Raw genomic sequence first — 20,768 nt, 5'->3', positions numbered from 1 at the left:
CAAAAAGTTATTTATCCATAAATTCACTAGCGCAAACATCAACACGCACACACCTGCGGCCGATTATTGTGGATAAACAGCCTAACATCCATTTGCGCTCCATTCTTCCCTACTTCGCTCAATAAAATTATAACAAAAATGATGCAAAATGCGTAAAGAAATGTTGGACAATAACGAAATTGGTGCGGTGGCGTGTCGTTGACTTGTCACCAGCTTTAAGGGTGCATCGGTTTGGGGTAGCATTTTCGTACGCCATAGCTAAAGTTTGAGAGACCAAATGAGTTGCCGATTTGATGACAGTTTGTTTGAATGACTGAATGATGATATTTTTAAGAGGTTTATGTGAACAATTGAGATCAATATCAATATGTGAGGAGAAATATAATAATATAATAAATTCGATTGGGCAACTCCGCCACTTCCAGGGTCATTATTATCAATATTCGCGTTTTATTTGCTGCAATGAGACGGGAAAGTGGTTTGGACCGATGTAAGGTTCTTAGATAGTACGTAAATATAAATTATTGGAGGCTTGTCTCCTGTCTAACTCAAGCTGCGCGATGTGATATTTCGCATTTTGAAAAAAATTGCAAGCTTTGCTTGGTGCAACTTCTTATGTTCGAAGTAAAACAAACTATCAGACAAGTAGGCAATCAGGTTTACTCCATTAGTTCTCTATTCTCTATTTTTACACAATATTTATATTTCCATTGCCCTTCTTGGTGCTAAAAGTTCTGTCCACTGTAGGTCTCACTTTGTTACTTGATTTTACTATATTCCGATATTGAAGAAATTTCGAGCTTTACTAATTATGCCAATAATGAACCGATTGCTAGGGGCGTTGAATGAATGAATTAATGAAAATGAGGTTTGCACTTCGACCTCACGGTCTTTTGTGCCTTCTACTCATCACAGTACCTCGTTCAAGCCCAGTTTGAAGTTGCGAGTTCTCTTAATAAACCTACGATAGAGCTGGGTTGTGCCGATCGTATGTGCCTTTCTCCCGGCCACATTCGGCCCTGATATCTTACGAGTATATTTCCTCGTCCTATAGCACTACATGGGAGAAGGAGGTGTGCTGCAGTCTTCGGTGACTCATCGCTGAAACAACAAGAGTTAGGGCACCTTATCCGATTCCTGTGCAGATGGCTATGCATCTATAGGGAACTGTTAGAATGTCCGTGAGTATTTTGAGTTTATTATTAAAGAGCGTCATGAGTTGCCTGCACCTCGAATAGAGACTTCGCCTAGCGTAGCCCCATAGTTTGATGCCAGCTCACGCCTCGTAGCCTTAGCTCTTCGCTCCTAAGCTTCTTCTAGATCATTTGCTATCTCATGGCAAGGAAGGGCTCTGTCTGGTTCTTCTAATATTAAGGCGGCAGCTTTTCGAGCCAATACAGCCGCCACTCGTTTCCAGTTATACTCCTGTGCCTTGGGACCCGTACGAACCGGCCGAACAATGGTCGTTTCTGGCAAATTCAATTTTTCGATGCATTTAAGGACTAATGAAGACTTAACCTCAAAGGATAATAATGTCTTGAGTGCTGCTCAGAATGGCAATTCGCTCATTCCGGAGGTTTCTGTCTAAATTGATCTTTGCACATTGCCAGATGGCATACAATTTCGCTCGAAAAATGCTGCGGAAACTACCCATCGACACAGATCGCTTTGTTTTGGCGCCTTATACACCAGCGCCAATGCCTTCTGGATCGGCAACGGTCTAAGTGAGTTAGTTTAGAAACCGACTGCCACTTCTACCTGCTTTTGCCTTTTGGTACTTTCGAGCCATTTGTATACCAGTAAAGTTTACACTCTTGGGGTTTATTTTCGAGCGATTCTGTATTTTCAGTTCGATTTTGTATTTCTTCTCAAATTTAATCAGCTTAATGAGTAGTTGGGCAAATGGGTTAGGTTTGGATTAGTGGGTAGTTGAGCAAGAGGGAGTTACAGGTTCAACGATTCCACATTCCTCGAAAAGATTTCAGATTCCTGGTCCAATTCAATAGGGTGCACTTGGCTAATTTCCGAACAACTTGCGAAACGGAGTCAGCTCGAATATCACCTCCGTCGCAGCTGTAGGGCTGGTGCGCATCGTTCCCGTGATGCTCAGCTCTGATTATTAGTCAGTGCTGCTCTCACTTTCACTCACAAAAGGCAGTCCTCGATACCCACGCGAGCGCTCCATATGTCATCATTGGCCTAATTGTCATGATGTACATTGGTCTTAGGATTCTTGGGCTACAACCGCAGGTTTTTCTGCTAAACATTTGCATAAGAGCCTTCTAATTTGTTTGTAAAAACCCATTTCCGCAGACTGAATAGCTAAATAAATACTCGTAAAGAAAAAATCAAAGGCCAAAAGCGCCGAGTGCAAAGACTACGTTGCAGATGGACAAAACTGATGTTACCTGTCATGTCCGATCGACTGTCGCAAACCCTTCTGTCATTAAGCGGAGGGGAGTGCAGACGGCTGGTTGGACTGATGACGGGCCACTTTCTGTGGGCAAAGCACATGGAAAGGTTGGGCATCTCAGACAGTGTACTCTGCTCAGCTTGTGAAGAGGAGGATGAGACGGCGGACCACTTCCTGTGTGTCTGCCCCGCCTTCGCTCGAATCAGGTTTGAGGTCTTTGGCACTGATGTGTTAAGAAGCGACCATCTTGGCTCCTTGGCACCACAAGATCTACTCAGATTTCTTCGGAGATCGGGAAGATTTAAAGAAAATTAAAAGGGAATCCAAGTGTAGTACAATGGACTCAATTAATGTCTGAGTGCTGCACTTGCTAGTTGTCCCGACAAAAAAAAAACAAAAAGACTACGTTTAAACAGTCAGTTTTATTTCGCTTTTTCAATTCGGGGTACTTCATTTAAAGACTTGATTTAATCACCGTAGAATTCAACATAAAAATTAAATTCTCTTTAATTTTATCATAAACTGCTTGTATATACGTAAATATGTAAATATGTACATACACACATGCGCTTGCAACTCATTAAGCCCCCGCGCTTTTTTGCCTTTAAAAAATTAATTTTAACAATTGTCGACATTCCATTTTCATCATACATTTTTTTCAATACAAATATGTGCGTATGTATGTATATTTGTTCATCCTTTCTCACTCCGGTTTTCCTCTTCTTTCTCTCTCTTTTTCAGTCGCTGTTGTGATAAAAAAAGTTGTGGCAACCGCAATGAGACACCATCAGATCCTGTCATTATTGATCGGTAAGTAGCAAAAACATAAAACATATTTATTACAATACAACAACAATAACAACAACATGGAGAATGACAGTAATGCAAGGACATCATTGTGTTGACTTTATTGCTGTCGCTGCTGCTGATGCCTTCTACTGCTGTGGTGCGCGTAGTTTTTGTTGCTATTGCGATTTCGTGACAATGCCGCAGCCAATTTGCATACGCACAATGCGAAAACAATGGCAATAACAACAGCAAAGTGACAACAACAACAAATACCATCAAAAATAATAGTACTTAAGAAAAACAAGTGCTTACGGCAATTGAGCTTGCCACAGGCTGTTGAAGGCGATGAAGTGGCTGGCAGCCAAGGAGGCTGCGCTAGCGGCGCAACGCTGGCGCCGCAATGTCTTTACAAAAAATGACTGTTAAGCTGCTTTTCATCATTGCACAACTGAAGGATGGTTAATAATTTGTGTAGGTGCGTATGTATGGGTGTTAGGTATTCTTGGGAGCGCAGTTCGTACTGCAGAATCTGTATGCTTGTGCGCTATGTGTGTGTTTGTAAAGGATATGCGTAGGTCCTTGCTGCAACCGGCTGCTGACTTCCATAGCACCATGCACAGGCATTTACATGTAGTAAGTATATGTGTGTGAGTGCATACTAGCGTATGCATACGACATTGAGCAAAAAGTTCCCGGAATATATGCAGAAAATTCAAAATGCACGTTTTTTACTCGAGAGTGGCTATTGGCCTTCAGGTTAGGTTAGCTTGACCTGGCTGGCTGAAAGCCATCACATAGACCTATTGGTCCTTAATGGTACCAGATGGAGCTTGACCCTTACGTTTCCTTTGTAGTAGGCTTTTTGTAATAAGCCTGTGTCTAAGTGAGCTCTGAAGCTCTAACCCCGAGAGACATTCTAACTTCACATATTGTAGAGCTCCTATACATATCATTCGGGTTCTAGCTTTTTGTCAGCGTTTGATCCAGCTCTTGAAACATTTCTGGAACCTTATTTTCGGTTTAGCCATCAGAACCCTCTTCGATTTTTCCATTACTTCCATTCGCCTGCTCAAACGCATTCTTCGTAATGGTTTTTTGACTCGATCAAGCAAAAAAAAAAGCGCAGGGATCCAGGATCAGCTGAATTTGATGGCTTTTGGATGGTGTTCGTTTCGTTCTTGGTAAAATATTCACGGATAAAGATGGCACTGTGCGACGGTGCGTTATCTTAATGCAAAATCCACGAGTCGTTTTCCCACAAGCCCTTTCTTTTTGGCGAATTGCTCCACGTGAATCATAAAATGTGAATCATAAATAATAACAGTCCTTATTAACATCTGACCTTCTGACAAAAATTCGTGGTTACCTTACCCTTGTAATCTATAAAAATCGTGAGCATCGCTTTCTTTTTTGACTGAAAACGACGTGTTTTTTTTTTAGTCTTATCTCATTCGGAGCTCTCCACTCACTCGCCTGATGTCTGGCTTGCGCGTTGTACTCATAAGCCCACGAGTACGTCTCGTCTCCAGTAATGATGCGTTAGCTGAGTGTTGAGTCATATTCAGCATTCCATTAGCCTCATAACTTTGGCGATGTCAATGCGATTCGCATGGAATTTTTTGCATGAAATTCAGATCCTTTGGAACCAACTTATTAGGAACGCGGCGCAAACCCAACTCATTAACTAAATCAATGTCCTGAATGGTTCAATAAGCAATGCTCAAGTCCTCTGCCAACACTCTGACGGTTGATTTGCGATTATTGTTCAACTTTTCTTTCACTTTATTGATGTTTTCATCAGTTTTCGATGATGATAGCCTTCCACTACGTTCGCCATCCTCAATGGACCTACGAAGCGTTTCTGCCACTCAATTCGGTAAACAGCTATTTCCTTTGGAGTAGCAATACTGGAACAGCTTCCCAACATTTCTAAAGTTTTCGCACCATTAAATTTATATTTAACGCAAAATTTAATACAAACTCGTTGTTGCACATTCAAATTCATTTTCAAAACTGTAAAAAGTCGAAAACATGTGCAGAGGTAGATGCACTCAAGACCGCATAACTTTTAAAAATGTCGAGCAATGGCGCTAAATGGCGTTGGTAGGAATGTTAATCACAACTGTGGTAACCTAACAATAAAAAAACAGAAAGAAAGAACTAACCCAGTTGTCTCTCTAACGTCAACTGGTGGTTGTTCCGGGAACTTTTTGATCAAGGTGTTCTTGGTAAGTTGCTCCTTTGGCTTGTGTGCTGCAGCCTTACTCCTTACTCCGTTTGGCAGCTGTCAAAAATGCATATCATTGATTTATTGACATTATTCTTGTCGAATGCGTCGCATAACCAGATCGGCTTATATTTTTGTGCTCCTTCATTTACGTATACATATGGCAAGTGGCAAGGCTGTGTAATAAAGTTATATGTATATGTATTTTTACTACACTGTTGGTATAGGATTACATCCCTACAGCCTGTGCTGTGCACAGTAACGCCTTTAAAAAATACTACAAAATTATATTTTAGCTCAAGTTTTTAGCTTCCAAACCGACACACATACATACAAATTTACATATTTATGCATTCATATTTTTGTCTAACTAACTCGAACCTGTCTGCCTCCTTCCTTCCATCCGTCCTTTTTTCCATTCAAATGTTCGATATTCAGCATGAAACCTGAAATTTTGTATTCGCTTGCAAGAAAATTGTAAAATGATACGAGTACCGTTAAGCGGAGAATTTTTATTCGGTTGTTACAATTTGTCGCACCCACACGCCCATTTGTTTTAACCACATCCCTTTCATATCATTTTCGTTACCAATTCCTGCCTTACTCATCCGCCGCCCCTTTATTGTCACGTGTCAAACAAATTATGATAATTGCATGCACTGCTGCTGCTACTGTGGCTGCCATACACCGCTGAAGATGTTGCTGATGATCCGCTACTACTGCCGCCGCCATCGCCGCCTCGCAAACGAAGTGGCAACAACGCACGCAATTTGTGGCATGTAATGCAACGCAGGCCAAGAGTTGAAACTCGAAAAACAACAAAAATGGGAAAAGATACATGAAATTGGGAAAATATTCCGCTTAATTGGCTTAGCAATAAAAGTTGACATAATGCGCTGCACACTTACTTGCGGGGGAGGGGGAGGGAGGCACAGCGTGTGCGCTCATTACCAGCTGGCTGGTAGTTGTCCGAAGTCCAAAAGGCAGAATCGCTTCAACTAATTACTCATGAGTACCGAGAGTAGCTCAAAGTGTGCCGTGTGCACTCGTATAAAGATGTAACGGTTGCCTAGCTGTAACTAATAAAGGTTATGTGCTACTTGTGCTGATAATGTGCGGCAAAGATAAGTTAAACCACTGTGACATGTAACCCTTCGCTTTGATGCTGAATCTATCTGGAGATGGGCAAGTAGATTGCATGCATTACGAGATTATCGCTTTTGCGCAAATAATTATCCGTTTCCCTTTCCGGTTTCCGTAACTCTTGCAACGGCGAAAAGAAAGAAAAAGAAAAATGGGTTCTTCTCTAAAGTAGTAAAGAATTTATTTTTATTTTTTAGTTTTTTTTAATTGTTTTTTCTGCACATTCCATTTTTACTGAATATGTGTAGCGCAAAAATTTACGAAAAAATTAAAAATTTACGAAAAAATTAGAAATGTACGAAAAAACTAAAAATTTACAAAAAAATTTTAAGTTAAAAATTTACGAAATTTACATAACAGATTATCCCATCAAATTACTCTCCTGTCTTTATTCCAATTCGAGACAAACTAAGCCTAATCGAAAAGCTAGTGAAGCCAAGTATTTAAAATGCCAGCAGCGAGTTCTTCTTTCTTTTTTTAACACCATCGTCAGGAATTGCATCGAATACTTTCAAGGCTAGCATTTCATAATTTCATTTCATAGGCATTCATAGCACAAAACCGTGGATCCTAATTCGCTAAGTCACTATCCTAAATCGCTAAGTCACTATTGTCGTAAATTTCATCATTCCAGATTCTTGACATAGTCAGGGCGAAAAAATCTACAAATCTAGAATCCATCTTCTAAAAAACATTTCCCTAGAACTCTCCAAAAACTGCCTCATTAGTTGTCTTCTCAAAATAATTTATTTCTTTAGACATTAGTAGTTCTTTATGATACGTTAATCCGTTTTCGAAATTCTTTCAAGGCCACAACTAATTTCCTTGGTTGATCGCTTGGTTGGTAGCCCTATCTGAGCTCGCTAATGTTTTATTGCCTTTTTCACCAGATTCAATGTATTTGGCATAAAATTGGAGCACATATTCTCTATCAGGTTTTCGGCTGAGTTTCCCGAGTTTCAATTTGGGGTTTGAAATATAAACGGAGGTTAGCCGTAGCCTACCAAGAAACGGCTGCAGTTGGGAAAAACTTTTTCAATATTTTGCATGTGGCATGTTGCATGTTGCCTATATACCTGTAGAGTGGACTTCGAATGTTGGTCCAACTGAATGGTAGCCACACACAACCCCTTTCAGCTACGGTGGGCATTGTTGTAAATATTAGTAGAAAGGGAAAACTCAGAAAGCTCGCAAAACATGGCCTTAGTTCACAATTGATTCAAAATCATTTATCACTTCATCACAACATTTTTTATTTCGTTCCTCATAAGCTGGCTAGACAGGGGACCCTGGAGACGGTTTCATCGCAAAACGAGAGGATTGAAGTTCCCTTGAGAATCTGTGGTCTACTTCTGGAAAGATGGACTTTGCGTCAACTCAGCGAGCGCTGGGCTAGTGAGCAAATATGAAACTTCGTGGGATAATTTCTGGCCCCGGGTAGATCGGGGCCGCTCGAGGGAAGTTCTAAGGCTAACAAAGCTGCAACTCTCGAATTTACGGTGAGACTTGGGATTGCCTCAAGTACTTTCTGCAGAGGAGAAAATGGAGTCATGGAGAATGAGATGGAATCATCTCAGCACCTTTTTTCAACTGTCCACCTCTCGTCGAGCAAAATTTAGACATCTGGGCTCTTACTTTTTTGCTACACCCGCGGTGATTGCGAGTTTAAATCCCACACACCTGGTGAAATTCATCAGTAGCTTGAATTCCGTTCCCATGACAGTCGGTTCTACGTAACCAGAACGACCCGGATTTATATCCGGCCAAGGACTGTCACTTCAGCAGTTTTTCCAGTATTAGTAAGGGGAATATTTATGCTGCTTCAACAACACCAACAACAACGTAATTAGCCACTATTGGTCGTCATCGTCTAATCCAAAGCATCTTCTTCCTTTTTCCACCTGTTTGGTTCTTTTTCTACTTGGTAATTTTTGAAATATTTGTTTATAAAACTGATAAAAAGAACCGTATGTACTTCACTTCAAAAAACTCCACCCCATATTTTTCATTGTTAAGTAAATCACAAAATTATTAAATATTTGCTCAAATACTAAAAAAAAATCAGTTTATACCTGATTGACGACAATATCCATACTACTTGGATCTCTTGACATGGGATTGCTTGGTTGTAGAAAAAATAAAAGTCAATGTGCATACAAAAGTGAATGTTTGCAATAAACAAAAAGAAAACGCGAACCACTCATATTTGGCATAAAGTTGGCCCGCTAAATGCATTTAAGGGTTAAGGTTGAGAAACAGGGTTTTTCTTACGTAAACACTTGCCCTCTTACCCTGCCTTTTCCAACCTTTTTTCAATTACTTAGTTATTTCAATTGTTGCAGGAAAATTATTATTATTGCCGATTTTATCGAATTCTTAATAGAAGTGCATTTACTCACCTGTAATACTAAGCGAAAGCATTTACAAATTAAGAAAAACCACGAGAACAAATTTAAAACTCACTGCTTGAGTAATTGACTTTTTTTTTGACTCGATGCTCTAATCCATGCACACATACACATACATACGTATCAGACTTCACCTATGCTAACGCCGCGCAATTACCAGTGTGATTTATTAGTCTAAATATGCATACATACATACATTCATACATATATACATACATACATAAGTGTATGTGAATACGCGAAAAAGCGAATGCATTTCTACGAATACTCCAATACTGACTAACAAATACTCAGCTTTTTTTCTGCTAGCCGCGTGTCAACATCGTCGAATTGTCATGTGAATGTACATGTGTATGTATGTCTCACACTTAACTATAAGCCGCGTACTCTTAAATATTAAACTTTATTGGGGGGTGACCGCAAAGGCAGTTAGTTTGTTTTTGTGTTTGCGCGCATTTGCAAGTGAAACAGTTTTTGCATAGCCACTTTATGCGCTGCTGACAATTTCCGAGTGCATTTAGAAAATTAAAATATGCTACATGCGAACAACTGCAACATGAGGCAAAAACTCATGAAATAAGTCACCCACATACATACAAGCATACATATGTGTATATGTTCGACGTAGTAAAATATTTCAATGGTCAATTTGATATCTATGCATTTGGAAATTTAATCCATTGCTGAGCACACAAACTTTGTGGGATGATGAGTGGAAGTGTCCTCCCGTAAAAGCTAATGACTTTGCAACATTCAAATGAGTGCAGCTGAATCATTTTTTGATATCTATCTACATACACGGTGGCGCAAAATCAATCACCCTAATGGAAGAATTTTCATTATTTCAAATGGTGTCGTGCGTCAATCATATTTGGCCCTTGTGAAGTGAGCTGCAGCATGCAAACATACAAGTAGCGCAGCGTGTAAGAAGCAAAATAAAGATTTCCATCACTCAAGAAGATTTTTTTGGTTTAGTAAAAAAGTTATTTAAAAACAAAATTGGATGATTCATTTTGCGCCACCTTGTGTATACACAGTTGGATAGTAGATTTATACGTTTGTATTAGGCCGGGTCGATTTGTGGGGAGGCAAAAAAATCGCCCATTGCTCTGTGAAAATCATATTCTAGGGATCAAAATAAGAAACTTTGTCGAAGGAACCATACCTCTAAAACGAATTCTGATGTCCCCCAATTTGGGTCGAACTTTTTAGTTTCTTTTCTATAACTCACTTAAATTAATTTTTTCATTTACATATGTTCTGACTAAATAAATTTCTTAAGAGAAAAAATAGATATTATTATAAATAAATAATAAATACTATTATAAATAAATAAAAATAAAGAAAAAACATTTAGCTGATTTTTTCATGTAAAGGCCAAAAATGGTGATATTTTTAAATTGGGGGACATCAGAATTCGTTTTAGAGGTATGGTTCCTTCGGCAAAGTTTCTTATTTTGATCCCTAGAATACGATTTTCACAGAGCAATGAGCGATTTTTAAATCGACCCGCCCTAGTATGCATATATGTACTTATATGGAGTGCCAAAGCAAATTAGCTGCAAACACACGAATTTAATAAAGTCACGCGGGAGTCTCGAGCGCAGGCTAAATATTTATGCGAAGATTTAAAAAATACGGATCGTATTTCAATATAGCTTTAAAGACTGTATAATAACATATATAGGATAACGAAAAAGGTTAACTTTTTAAGTGGAGTTCGCTATTTGCACTTTTTCCAGTGGAAACTGTCATAGAAGTGGAATAGAAAAAAATCATCGCCCTTTAGGTCGATGAATAAAAGATACTCGTATATTGGTTAGGGAAAAAATAAATCTATTGTGTGTGTGTAAAATTGTTGCGCAAAGGGTTTAAAACTGTTTTATGGAATATCTTCAGCTATTGGGCGATGCTACGACTACTAACATGGCTTAAACAGACCTCGTATGGCTAAACAAAAATTTTTGTGTTTCAATAATGGATCAAAAAATAAAATACCGAAAACAAAAATAAAAAATCTTGTTTCGTTTGCGTTTCACACGCTTTTAAAGAAACACCCAAAACACACCATTTCAAATGAGGTGAGGGCCTTAAAATCAAAAATGCCTGAACAGAATCGACGAAACCGAAATTGCACGTAATTAGCTGCTACACTATCGGTACCATAAACACAATTCACAATTGCGGCAGGCTGGGCTGCATTTTGGCCTTTTATTAACAAAACACTGTGAAATGCACCAAATTTTCTCTTTGTTGACTTCCATTGTTAGCACCCTGTAGCTCACTTCTGAATGGAGCAAACAAAAAATAGCAAAAGCATCTTTTTAGTGTGAAATGTCAGCTTGACAACGCGCATAAACTTTAAATTGTTTGATCGATACTTTACGAGATATCAATCACTACAGCCATCTATCGAGGAAATAATGGATTTTTTTTCCCCCAAACCTCCTATCCGGTCATCGGCATGCCCCTGACAGTTGTTAAAGGGGAACTGCACAAATTATTTCACAGGAAAGCGCAGAAAAGATGGAGCTGAATTTCTTCATGTGCTATTTCGAAAACCCTTTGGCCCCAGTACAATATACGGATGACTCAGAAAGTGCTTTAGACTCCACGCCATTCAATTTCCAAACTCGTAGCTGTGTTTATCGGTCACGGGACGATCGACACACACGCTGAAAAGCTAGGTTGACCATTTAATCCCCATTGCAGAAGCTATGGGGACCTTTCAGAGAAGGAGACTGTTGAGCACTTTCTCTGTAAATGTCCGGGTTTGGCAGCGGGACGATTAAAGTCCTCCTTAAGAGTGCACCTTTCTTCGACAGCCTGGAGCAGTGCGCCAACCTAAATTCCATCAATATTCTCCAGTATATCAATAGCTCTGGCTGGCTGTAGATATTTGCCTGTTCGAGGTCTCATAATAGTATTAAAACAGCGCTTCAGTGCTACTTCAACCATTTCACCTACCTACATACCCCAAACTGATATAAATAAAGGCACTTTATACCGAAGTTTCAACTAAATTGACTACATATTTTAGTGCTGGTAGGTGCTGACGCTTAAATTTCGTTGGAAGTCCATTTCCGGAGTTTTGGTTTTTTTTTGCAAATTATCGTCTTACTTTAATTAATTAAGTAATTATTTCTTTATTTAATCAGCAAACCAGAGGCTTACAGACTATTATATAGGTAGATACAAATTAAGACCTTAGGACATGAGTCTTATAAGTAACTTCTTAAAAGTAAACTTAGAGTAAGAGAAATCAAAGACTAAGGAAGAAGAATAAACATTAAATTGAGCTAGCGTCCTTCTAAAAGGAGCATTCATTCCAAAAACAGTTTTAGCAATACCCACATAAAACAATTCATTATAACGGAAAATGTGTGAGGGAACATTAAAAATAATTTCATTCAGCACATACGGACAATCTATTGAGCCCGCACAAATATCGAAGACAAAACACATCGACAAGAGAACACGCCTAGACTCTAAGGACATTCGATTTTTTAATAAGTAGGCAGACCGATAAGACGGAATGGGATCAACGAATTTCATCAAGCGTAAAGCAAAACGCACAAAAGCTCTTTGAACAGACTCTAATCCATTAATATAAACTGCATGAAACGGATCGTTTGGATAACCGCGTATTCTAACTTGGACCGAACCAAGGACGAGAGGATAGGGATCAGAAAACGAAGAACTATTCGGACGAATAAAGGCTAACATTGCGAACAATTTAGAAACAATAATGTTTATGTGGGTGGTGAAGTTCAGCTTGGAGTCAAAATAAAAAACCAAGTCCTTTAATTCACTAATTAACTTTAGCGGCGAGCTCGAGATGTAGTAAGCTGTTGGAACAACATTAAAAACTGTCACATACGAAGTATAGTGGCATTTAATTATGGGTACTCTATCCACCGATTTTCTTCAAAAGGATGTAAATTTTTGAAACTCAAGTGAGTTTAACCTTTACCCGATTTCTATAATTACAATGAGTTATGTGAAACTTTCAGTTCATACAGTTTTTAGCGCTCGACGTTCTTTTAAATGGCCATTAACCCTGATATCGAAATTTCTTTGTAATCACTTTGTTCGTTGTCATTAATATCAAAAATTCTGGCTTCAACGTGTCTACATTATCTGAACTGAGTAAACACTTGAAGTCAGTTCTGTACGTCTGCCTGCAGTTTACCTAAAGGTTAGGTTAGGTTAGGTTGAAGCGGTTGTCCTGTGGGATACACTCAGGCTCATAGCCCGTTGTGATGCCGCATGGGGAGCTTCCCTATTTCTCCTAAAACCAGTGTGTGCTTTACAAAAATTTTAGAATACCTTCTATTTCAGCAGAACTAAGATCTTCCAATTCGTTAAAAAATTGTATGCCTTGAATAGCAAATCTCTGTTTGGATAGAGCAGGACAATGGCACACAAGGTGTAAGATTGTCTCTTCCTCTTCCTCATCAAGACAACTTCTACAGAAGTCATGTGCTTGCACACCCATCCTTTGGGCGTGCTTACCTATTAGACAATGTCCCGTTATGACTGAAATCAGTGTGCTAAGACTGTGCTTATTTTGGCTTAGCAAAGATTCTGTGCGTTTAGCATTGAGATTCGGCCACAGTTGATGGGCGATTTTGCAGGTGGCTTCGTTACGCCATCTTTCGTTTGCTTTCCTTACGATTTCTTCATGTTTGTAAGGTCATCGGTCAACTTGGTGCCGAGTCTCGCTAGTTCATCGGCTCTGCAGTTACCCTCAATGTCGCGATGGCCAGGAACCCATATTATCCTAAAGCGAAATGATTCAGCCATCTCATTAAGAGATGTGCGGCATTTCATGGCTACCTTGGAGGTTGTCGACTGTTTTGTGAGGGATTTTATCGCCGCCTGGCTGTCAGTGAAAATGTAGATGTCATTTCCAGATATCGCATCACACTGTACCGGTGTCGCGGCTTTCATTATTGCCATCAGTTCAGCCTGAAAGACACTACGGTAGTCGGTGAGCCGAAAACTGAAGGAGATCCCCAGATGCTCGGAGTATACATCTCCCCCCACCCTGCCCTCGAGCTTTGAGTCATAGTTTACCTAAAACAAAAACAGTTTTTTATTGGACCTTTCTTTATTTTTTATTTTTTTAATTATTTTTATATATTTATATTAATTCATTAATTTTTTTTTTGAAATTCTATAATTCTATATTTTTGAATTTTTTGTGCTTTAATGGCCATTACTCAACTCACAACGTAAAACCAAGACGTTATTCAACTCAGTGACAATTTTAGAGTATGGGCACATCTCACAAAAACAATTTTTTGCAGTCGGAGGGTGCAGATGCAATGTTTTTTCGCGTTATTTTAATTTCATGTATGAATTAGTATTTGAAGTTAAGCAACCCAACTGTGTTTAAGAGCAAGCGCTGCATCCACGAGCAGAATTAAGACCTCCATCTAGACATAGACGCAAGTCCTGTAGGAAGTTTGATTATATATACAATATATATATAACTGGCGCGTACACCCTTTTCGGGTGTTTGGCCGAGCTCATCCTCCTATTTGTGGTGTGCGTCTTGATGTTGTTCAACAAATGGAGGGACCTACAGTTTCAAGACGACTCCGAACGGCAGATATTTTTTATGGCAGAAATACACTCGGAGGTTTGCCATTGCCTGCCGAGGGGCGACCGCTATTAGAAAAATGTTTTTCTTAATTTTGCTGTTTTCACCGAGATTCGAACCGACGTTCCCTCTGTGAATTCCGAATGGTAGTCGCGCACCAACCCATTCGGCTACGGCGGCCGTTGATTAGAAAGTTAAATTATTAGGATGATTATTTTTTAAAGTCCTCCGCCAATTGAACCCTCCATTTTGAATTTCTAAAAACTAACTTCCGATTCGTAATCAGCAACCTCAAAAATCTCTCTGTTTGAAGATTTCATGAAATTTCAATTTCAATGACTTGATATGTTCGCCATTTTTATGAGGCTTCTGACCCATAGTGGTTCGAAAGATTATTTGAGCCTCAGATGATGGAGTCATTGGATGTCAGGTTGATTTTGGTTAAAAGAGGCGAATGATGGCCATTCCTCCGGCCTTGCGAAATTAGATCCATGAAAATTAGCAAAATCCCGAACACTTCCAACTCGTTTGAAGTCGCGCAGGTAAGCCTTTTCCAGCCGGCTATCCTATTTAATTCGAATCTCGTTTCTTCACACAATGTGGTGCGATACATTTATGCCCATTGAGAGAATTGGACGGACCCGTCATTGCAGTGCACACTTTTTTCACTTTCCCTTCTTCTATTGAGTGGCATATCTTTTAAAACAATTTATTTAAGTACTCGTAATTCATATACATCTTTTTGAGTTTGCTACAGTTCAATGACTGGTTTGCTCTCAAATTTCGGAACAGTAGCCCAGTTTAGGTTTTATTGATGGCCGCTTACGTGTCCGATGCATAAAATTAGAGTCAAATGCATCAGGTATCTATCGAATTAACCAACTGACTAAATGAGTAGTCACGCAAGGCATTAATATTTATTTACCCGTAGGCAGTCGTACATAAATATAATATTTGGCCAAGCTGTGGGGTTGCTTAGCCCAGCCAAAATGTACGCATAAGCAAACTTTCACTGAGGGCGGAATTCGGGCGAGCAAAAAAGTGAATGCAAACTCGTACGATTGCTTGCTGTTTGTGTATAAACAAAACACTTTATTGAAACAGGCGACTGTATAAAAACCACTAATAACAAAATACTGGCGCGCATCTGTTCCGAGTCGTTGGCCCTAAAGTGGTAGGATGTCTACGCGTACACCAAGGAAATTCCGACTCCGGCACTGCACTGCGGTGGGCAGCGTTGAAACATTTTAACGAAACCTTGTTAAAGCCACACACCGTGAAATACGTAATAATGATCCACCTCATACATACACTTCATTCACTTAATATTCGGACTCACACGAAGCCAACGGGGCAGGCGAACGGTGAACGGTGAACGGTGAACATCGCATTGGAGCGTTGCAGGATGGCAGGCGACGACCATTTGAAGCGTCGCAATAATTTCGCCGATACGATAAAAAAGAATGGCAAAGTGAAAATAAAGTAAAGTAAAATAAATTGAAAAGAGAAAAAATCTACAACAGCAGTGAAACATTGGTGGCAAAGTGTCTTTCCGCCTGTTCGACTAACAAATCATAAATAAAAAGATAAACGCCGAATGACACGCCGCACCAGCCAAATAATAGACTGGTCGATTGATGGCCCGGGGAGCGCGCGCTTGCGTAAGAAGGTAGCGAAGTGATGATCGAACGCACCACAGGGACGAATAGCGAGTGCGCGCTTTCAACGGTCATTGAGGAGGAACAGTGAAGGGTTGAATTGAGGAGCGCAAGCGGAACTCTATCTTCGTACACCCGTATACAATCAACGCTACAGCTGTGCCCACGTCGAGCTCCATGGGCATGTGTGTAAGTACAAGTAATTGTAAATTTGGCTGCTTGGCCACTTTTAGCCTTTACTGATTTCATATACAATTTCGGCAACCGGCAACTTCGAAAGGCTTAACGCAATGGCAATGCGCCGAACTGGAGTTGGACCATTGCCGTGGATTTGCTGGTGCGAGTCAAGGAAAGAAATGAAACGGGGAAATGGCAGAATTCATAAATAAAACATGTGTGCATACGCAACACGCCGGTCCAGAGAGCCGAGATAACAAAAACATACTAACCAAACAACCAGCGATGATGCCAGTGTAGCCGGCTGCCGCCTCGCTAACAGACTGTGACAATGCGTATGAAAAATTGTAGCTACGTACATAGTTGGGCGACAGTGCTGCAGTGGACATTGCAAGGTCTCCGTGTTGCAATGATCCAGATTGTAAACTTTAATTTTTATACTTCTATCGCCGCAACGTCAAACCGCTGCTACAGTTTTATTGTACTCAACTTAGCTGCCGTCGCCCATTGTTGTCCCCGACTGCATTTGATGAGGCGGGCATGAAGGTGACATGCTACGAGTTCGCGTAGCAATGACCTACTACAGTCTCTGCTGCCAAACGCACGAGCTCCTCATATTTTAGTGGCTAGTTTTGTTAGTTGTCTTACCACTGTCGGTGATGAGTATGGTGCCGCTGGCGGTGGTGACGGTGACGGTGGTGGTGCCATTGGTGATGATGTCGTCGTCATCGTCGTCATTGTCGGTGAGTGAGTGTCGAAGTTATGTGGACCTCCGTGCAAGTTTGCGCTTTAAAAACAGGCGTCCAACTGTTGCAACTTAATGCTCAATATGCTGCCGCATAATTGAAATGCATCACCACAAACAACAATAAATAAACAAACGAATGAGCGAACTGGCCGCAGAGATTCTTCCAATTCACATAATCATGTGACGGCGTGTGCGGCAGGTCGCCAACGAGTACAGGTGAGTGCGGGCAGTGTGCGTGTGGCGGCTATTGAAGCTTAAAAAGTCGAGTGCGCGCGCCGTACTCACTTCAGTAACTCTGGGCGGTGTTCGTTTTGGTCGATGGTAGAACAATGGCAATCAGCATTTGCGGTGCCACTTACATTTGTAAGTCTTTAGATATACCGCTAGATCCTTTTTTGTTTTTTAAGTTTGGTATAACTTAGCGTTGTCCTAGGAAATTATGAACGAATTCTAAATTCGTTTGATGAAATTGCGATGGCGAAGATTGCAGTCGTGGATTGATGGTGTAGGCTAGTGATGGCGGGCTGGGAAGGAGCGATGGGGGACGGATGAAGTTAGTTGGAGATTAACTTTAAGTGTTATTTCACAAGCGATGGGCCTAATGAAGATTTGACAAAATATTCTACGACAAACTTGATAGGGAAAAATAAGTGTGAAAAAGGGATCGAAATGTGGAAACCCTACAAATAGCGCCTCGATGTCTCGCGAAGATAAACATATTTATAAAATTACGTGGGTAGAACAAAGGGATAATGCGACCTAAAACGTATTTCGCATCCTCTTAGTTCTAGTTGGCAAAGATACCTTCGGGCTCTTTATTGCATGTTTCCTGAACTCAATAAAGGAGTTGCAGTGGTTAATTTTCTGTCTCGTGAAGAATTTGCAATCACACAAAACATGCTCAAACGTCTCAACGTCCTTAAAACGAAATCACCAATAAGTCTTCCTAGACAGACATGGCATTTGCCTTGTAAAAATATATACTTTATATATATGTGTATATATAAAATGTCATATAATGAATGAGCAACCTAATTTCAGTCCTGCCAAATAACCCAAAATACAATAATTTTTATCGAACGTATAACCAAATAGATTCACCCATCTGAGCACCCCTTTTCTTCCAGTGCATACTTCGCTCTGAAACCACTCGCACATTGGAAATCTGGAAGAAGGTTAGCTGAGGTTTTCATCCCAAAAGGATCATTTAGGCTGATAAGCCATCTCTTCAAAGCCAAATCATTAATAGATGAGATGTAGGTGTTCCTTTTGGAATCTTTTCTGATTTTAAGAGCTAGTGCAGAGTAACTTTTAGAGCCGAGGCAACTAAACTGGAAAATTATATTCAAAAATCACTTTCAAGAATGTAATTTGGTATGGAAAATCCCAGCAGAAATCAATATTAACTCCAACTCCTGAGCTTTCTTTATATGTGGAGTTTAAGGCGTAAAATAAGCTTTCAAATGGTCCCATCTAAGGGTCCTAAATTCATAAATTTCCAGAATTTAGACTAAGTTTCTTTTTTAAGTCCACTTCTTAAATTGGGATTGCTCTTCTTAGTTCCAAAATGCGCAATGGGTTTGGTTTGAAATCTGATCGAAGACATAATGAACTCTTTAATAGGTTAAACTGTTTCCAGGAACTTCGATGATGCTAGTAGGGAGAAAAGCTTTGAAAGACCAGCCAGTGTATAAAGATTTAGTCAAGAAAATGGCTCTAAACAGGCTGAAAGAAATGAACTAAAGATTAATAAGTGAATGCCCGCTATTCAGAAGGCAACTCTCATCATAAGGCTTATCCTAGTGCATATAAGACTCCCAGGGTCAATTCCCGCCAGGGAAAGGATTCTCATAATTTCCCAAGTATCAACACATTCAGCCAAGATTCCATCCAGACCATGAAGAGTTGACTAAAATTGTCATAATTCTCCAAGTTATGGCCCCTACAACATGGCATTGCCAACCTAATGTAGTCTCAAGAAGCTATTCGACGACAAAGAATTAGGGTAGGATTGGATTCAGACCATGCAGAGCACTTTTTGGTGATCTGTCGCTATATAGTGAAAATATCAATTTACTCGGACCATAAACAAAGATTTTTTGAACACTCATGCCCTTTTTTATATTGGAAATACCTCGTTAGAAATACCTCGGATGATCGTTACTATTGCCTTCTGGCATGAACAATTCACTAGGTTAAAGAATCTGCAGAGAAGGTGATCCAAAATCAGAGGCAGCTACAATCGGCTGACACTATTATATTATTGATTTCTCTTGCAATAACTTCTCGACTTTTAGAAGCAAGTCCTCACACTCGTTGCGTCGCTCCTCATCGACAAAGTTACACCCAGTATCTGATGCTGGACCATGAAAGTTTCGTTAGCCAATATTCACAATATTTTGGTATGAATTACTTAGTGATACACCCCTTTATGCTGTATTGGGTTATGTACATAAAATTGTATTTTGAGCCTCTCTTAAAAAGGTGATGATGGCGAGTGAAACTGCTTTATTTCTACGTTCTTTCCGCACATTCAAAATATTTATTATGAAATGAAGACATTTAAAAATTATTTAATAGAATCCAGCTCAACTAGAAGTTTCATCATCCAAAATTGGAAATTCCTGTACACTTAAATAAGAGCGAGCCATCAGTAATTATCCTTTTGTACTAACCGCGTCTACGCGCTCATTTAGATCTCAACTAAGACTACAAGTAGAGATCTAAACCACAGCGTTTACCATTTTTTCAACGTTCATTAACGCCAAGACCAGCACAAACAAGTGTTAAATATATATTTTTTGCCAAGTTTAAACATCACTAAATGCTGCTATGAACTCCATGCTGCTCCCAATCCGATCAAAAATCCAGCCAGCTTTCTGAGTACGGCAGCCTGCCGACGGTAGTCGGCAATGACCAAAAATCAAAGAATTTTTGAACTATTGCGACAGTTTCCTTTCAACACTCCTCTACTGCTCTTCTTATTGTTATTTCGTATTGTGGTGGCTACAGTTTGTCTTCCACCTTCTTCTGCTTGTGCGCTATTTCGGGTAGCTACCTCACGTCGTCGGTCAGCACCAATATCTGAGCTGATTAATAGCAATGATTGACTTGCCGACAAACGTAACCGTCAACAACATGACAAAAGCCATGGGAGAGGAACAAAGAATCAGCAACAACAAAATAATAGAAAACTATAGCAAATTCTAGCTGCAGCAGCGACAGCGGCGGCGGCGGCGTTCAGCTTACTGTGCAACTCCTCTACATAGTACGTCAGCTTCTGTCACATACAATGCGGCACGCGACGCTCAAAAATACGAGTCCCCTAGGCGATGCCAGCTACAGCGGCGGCTATGGATAAAGTGTGGCCAGACTGCAGGTTGGCTTGACTGGAAGACTGAGAAGACTAAGCAGTTGCGCGCCCGCTTGGCTGTTCGACTAGATTGGTGGGGAATAGGTACACGTGTACTGGCCGGTTATGTGTCGCTTATTAAATGTACGTTAAAAGTATTCTCTGGAGTCATCAGAAAGATCTTACAGAAAAAAAATTGCAAACTACAATAGCAGCGTCGGTAAAAGATGATATTGATTTTCCAC

At 40.0% G+C, this 20,768-nt stretch overlaps 1 protein-coding gene across 2 annotated transcripts in view; it reads left to right on the top strand.

Annotated features, from left to right (window-relative positions):
- LOC129244803 (transcription factor collier) overlaps positions 1 to 20,768 on the top strand; it is a 128,742-nt gene that overhangs the window by 66,890 nt on the left and 41,084 nt on the right. For both annotated transcript variants that reach the window (XM_054882652.1, XM_054882650.1), the window contains exon 5: positions 3,155 to 3,223. In XM_054882652.1, the coding sequence (XP_054738627.1) occupies positions 3,155 to 3,223 (69 nt within the window). The remainder of the gene's footprint in view (positions 1 to 3,154; positions 3,224 to 20,768) is intronic.

Source organism: Anastrepha obliqua, chromosome 4 (assembly GCF_027943255.1).
Source record: "Anastrepha obliqua isolate idAnaObli1 chromosome 4, idAnaObli1_1.0, whole genome shotgun sequence".
Classification (NCBI taxonomy): Eukaryota; Metazoa; Arthropoda; class Insecta; order Diptera; family Tephritidae; genus Anastrepha; species Anastrepha obliqua.
The sequence above is the reverse complement of the archived record's forward strand: the minus strand, read 5'-3'. Positions and strand labels throughout refer to the sequence as shown.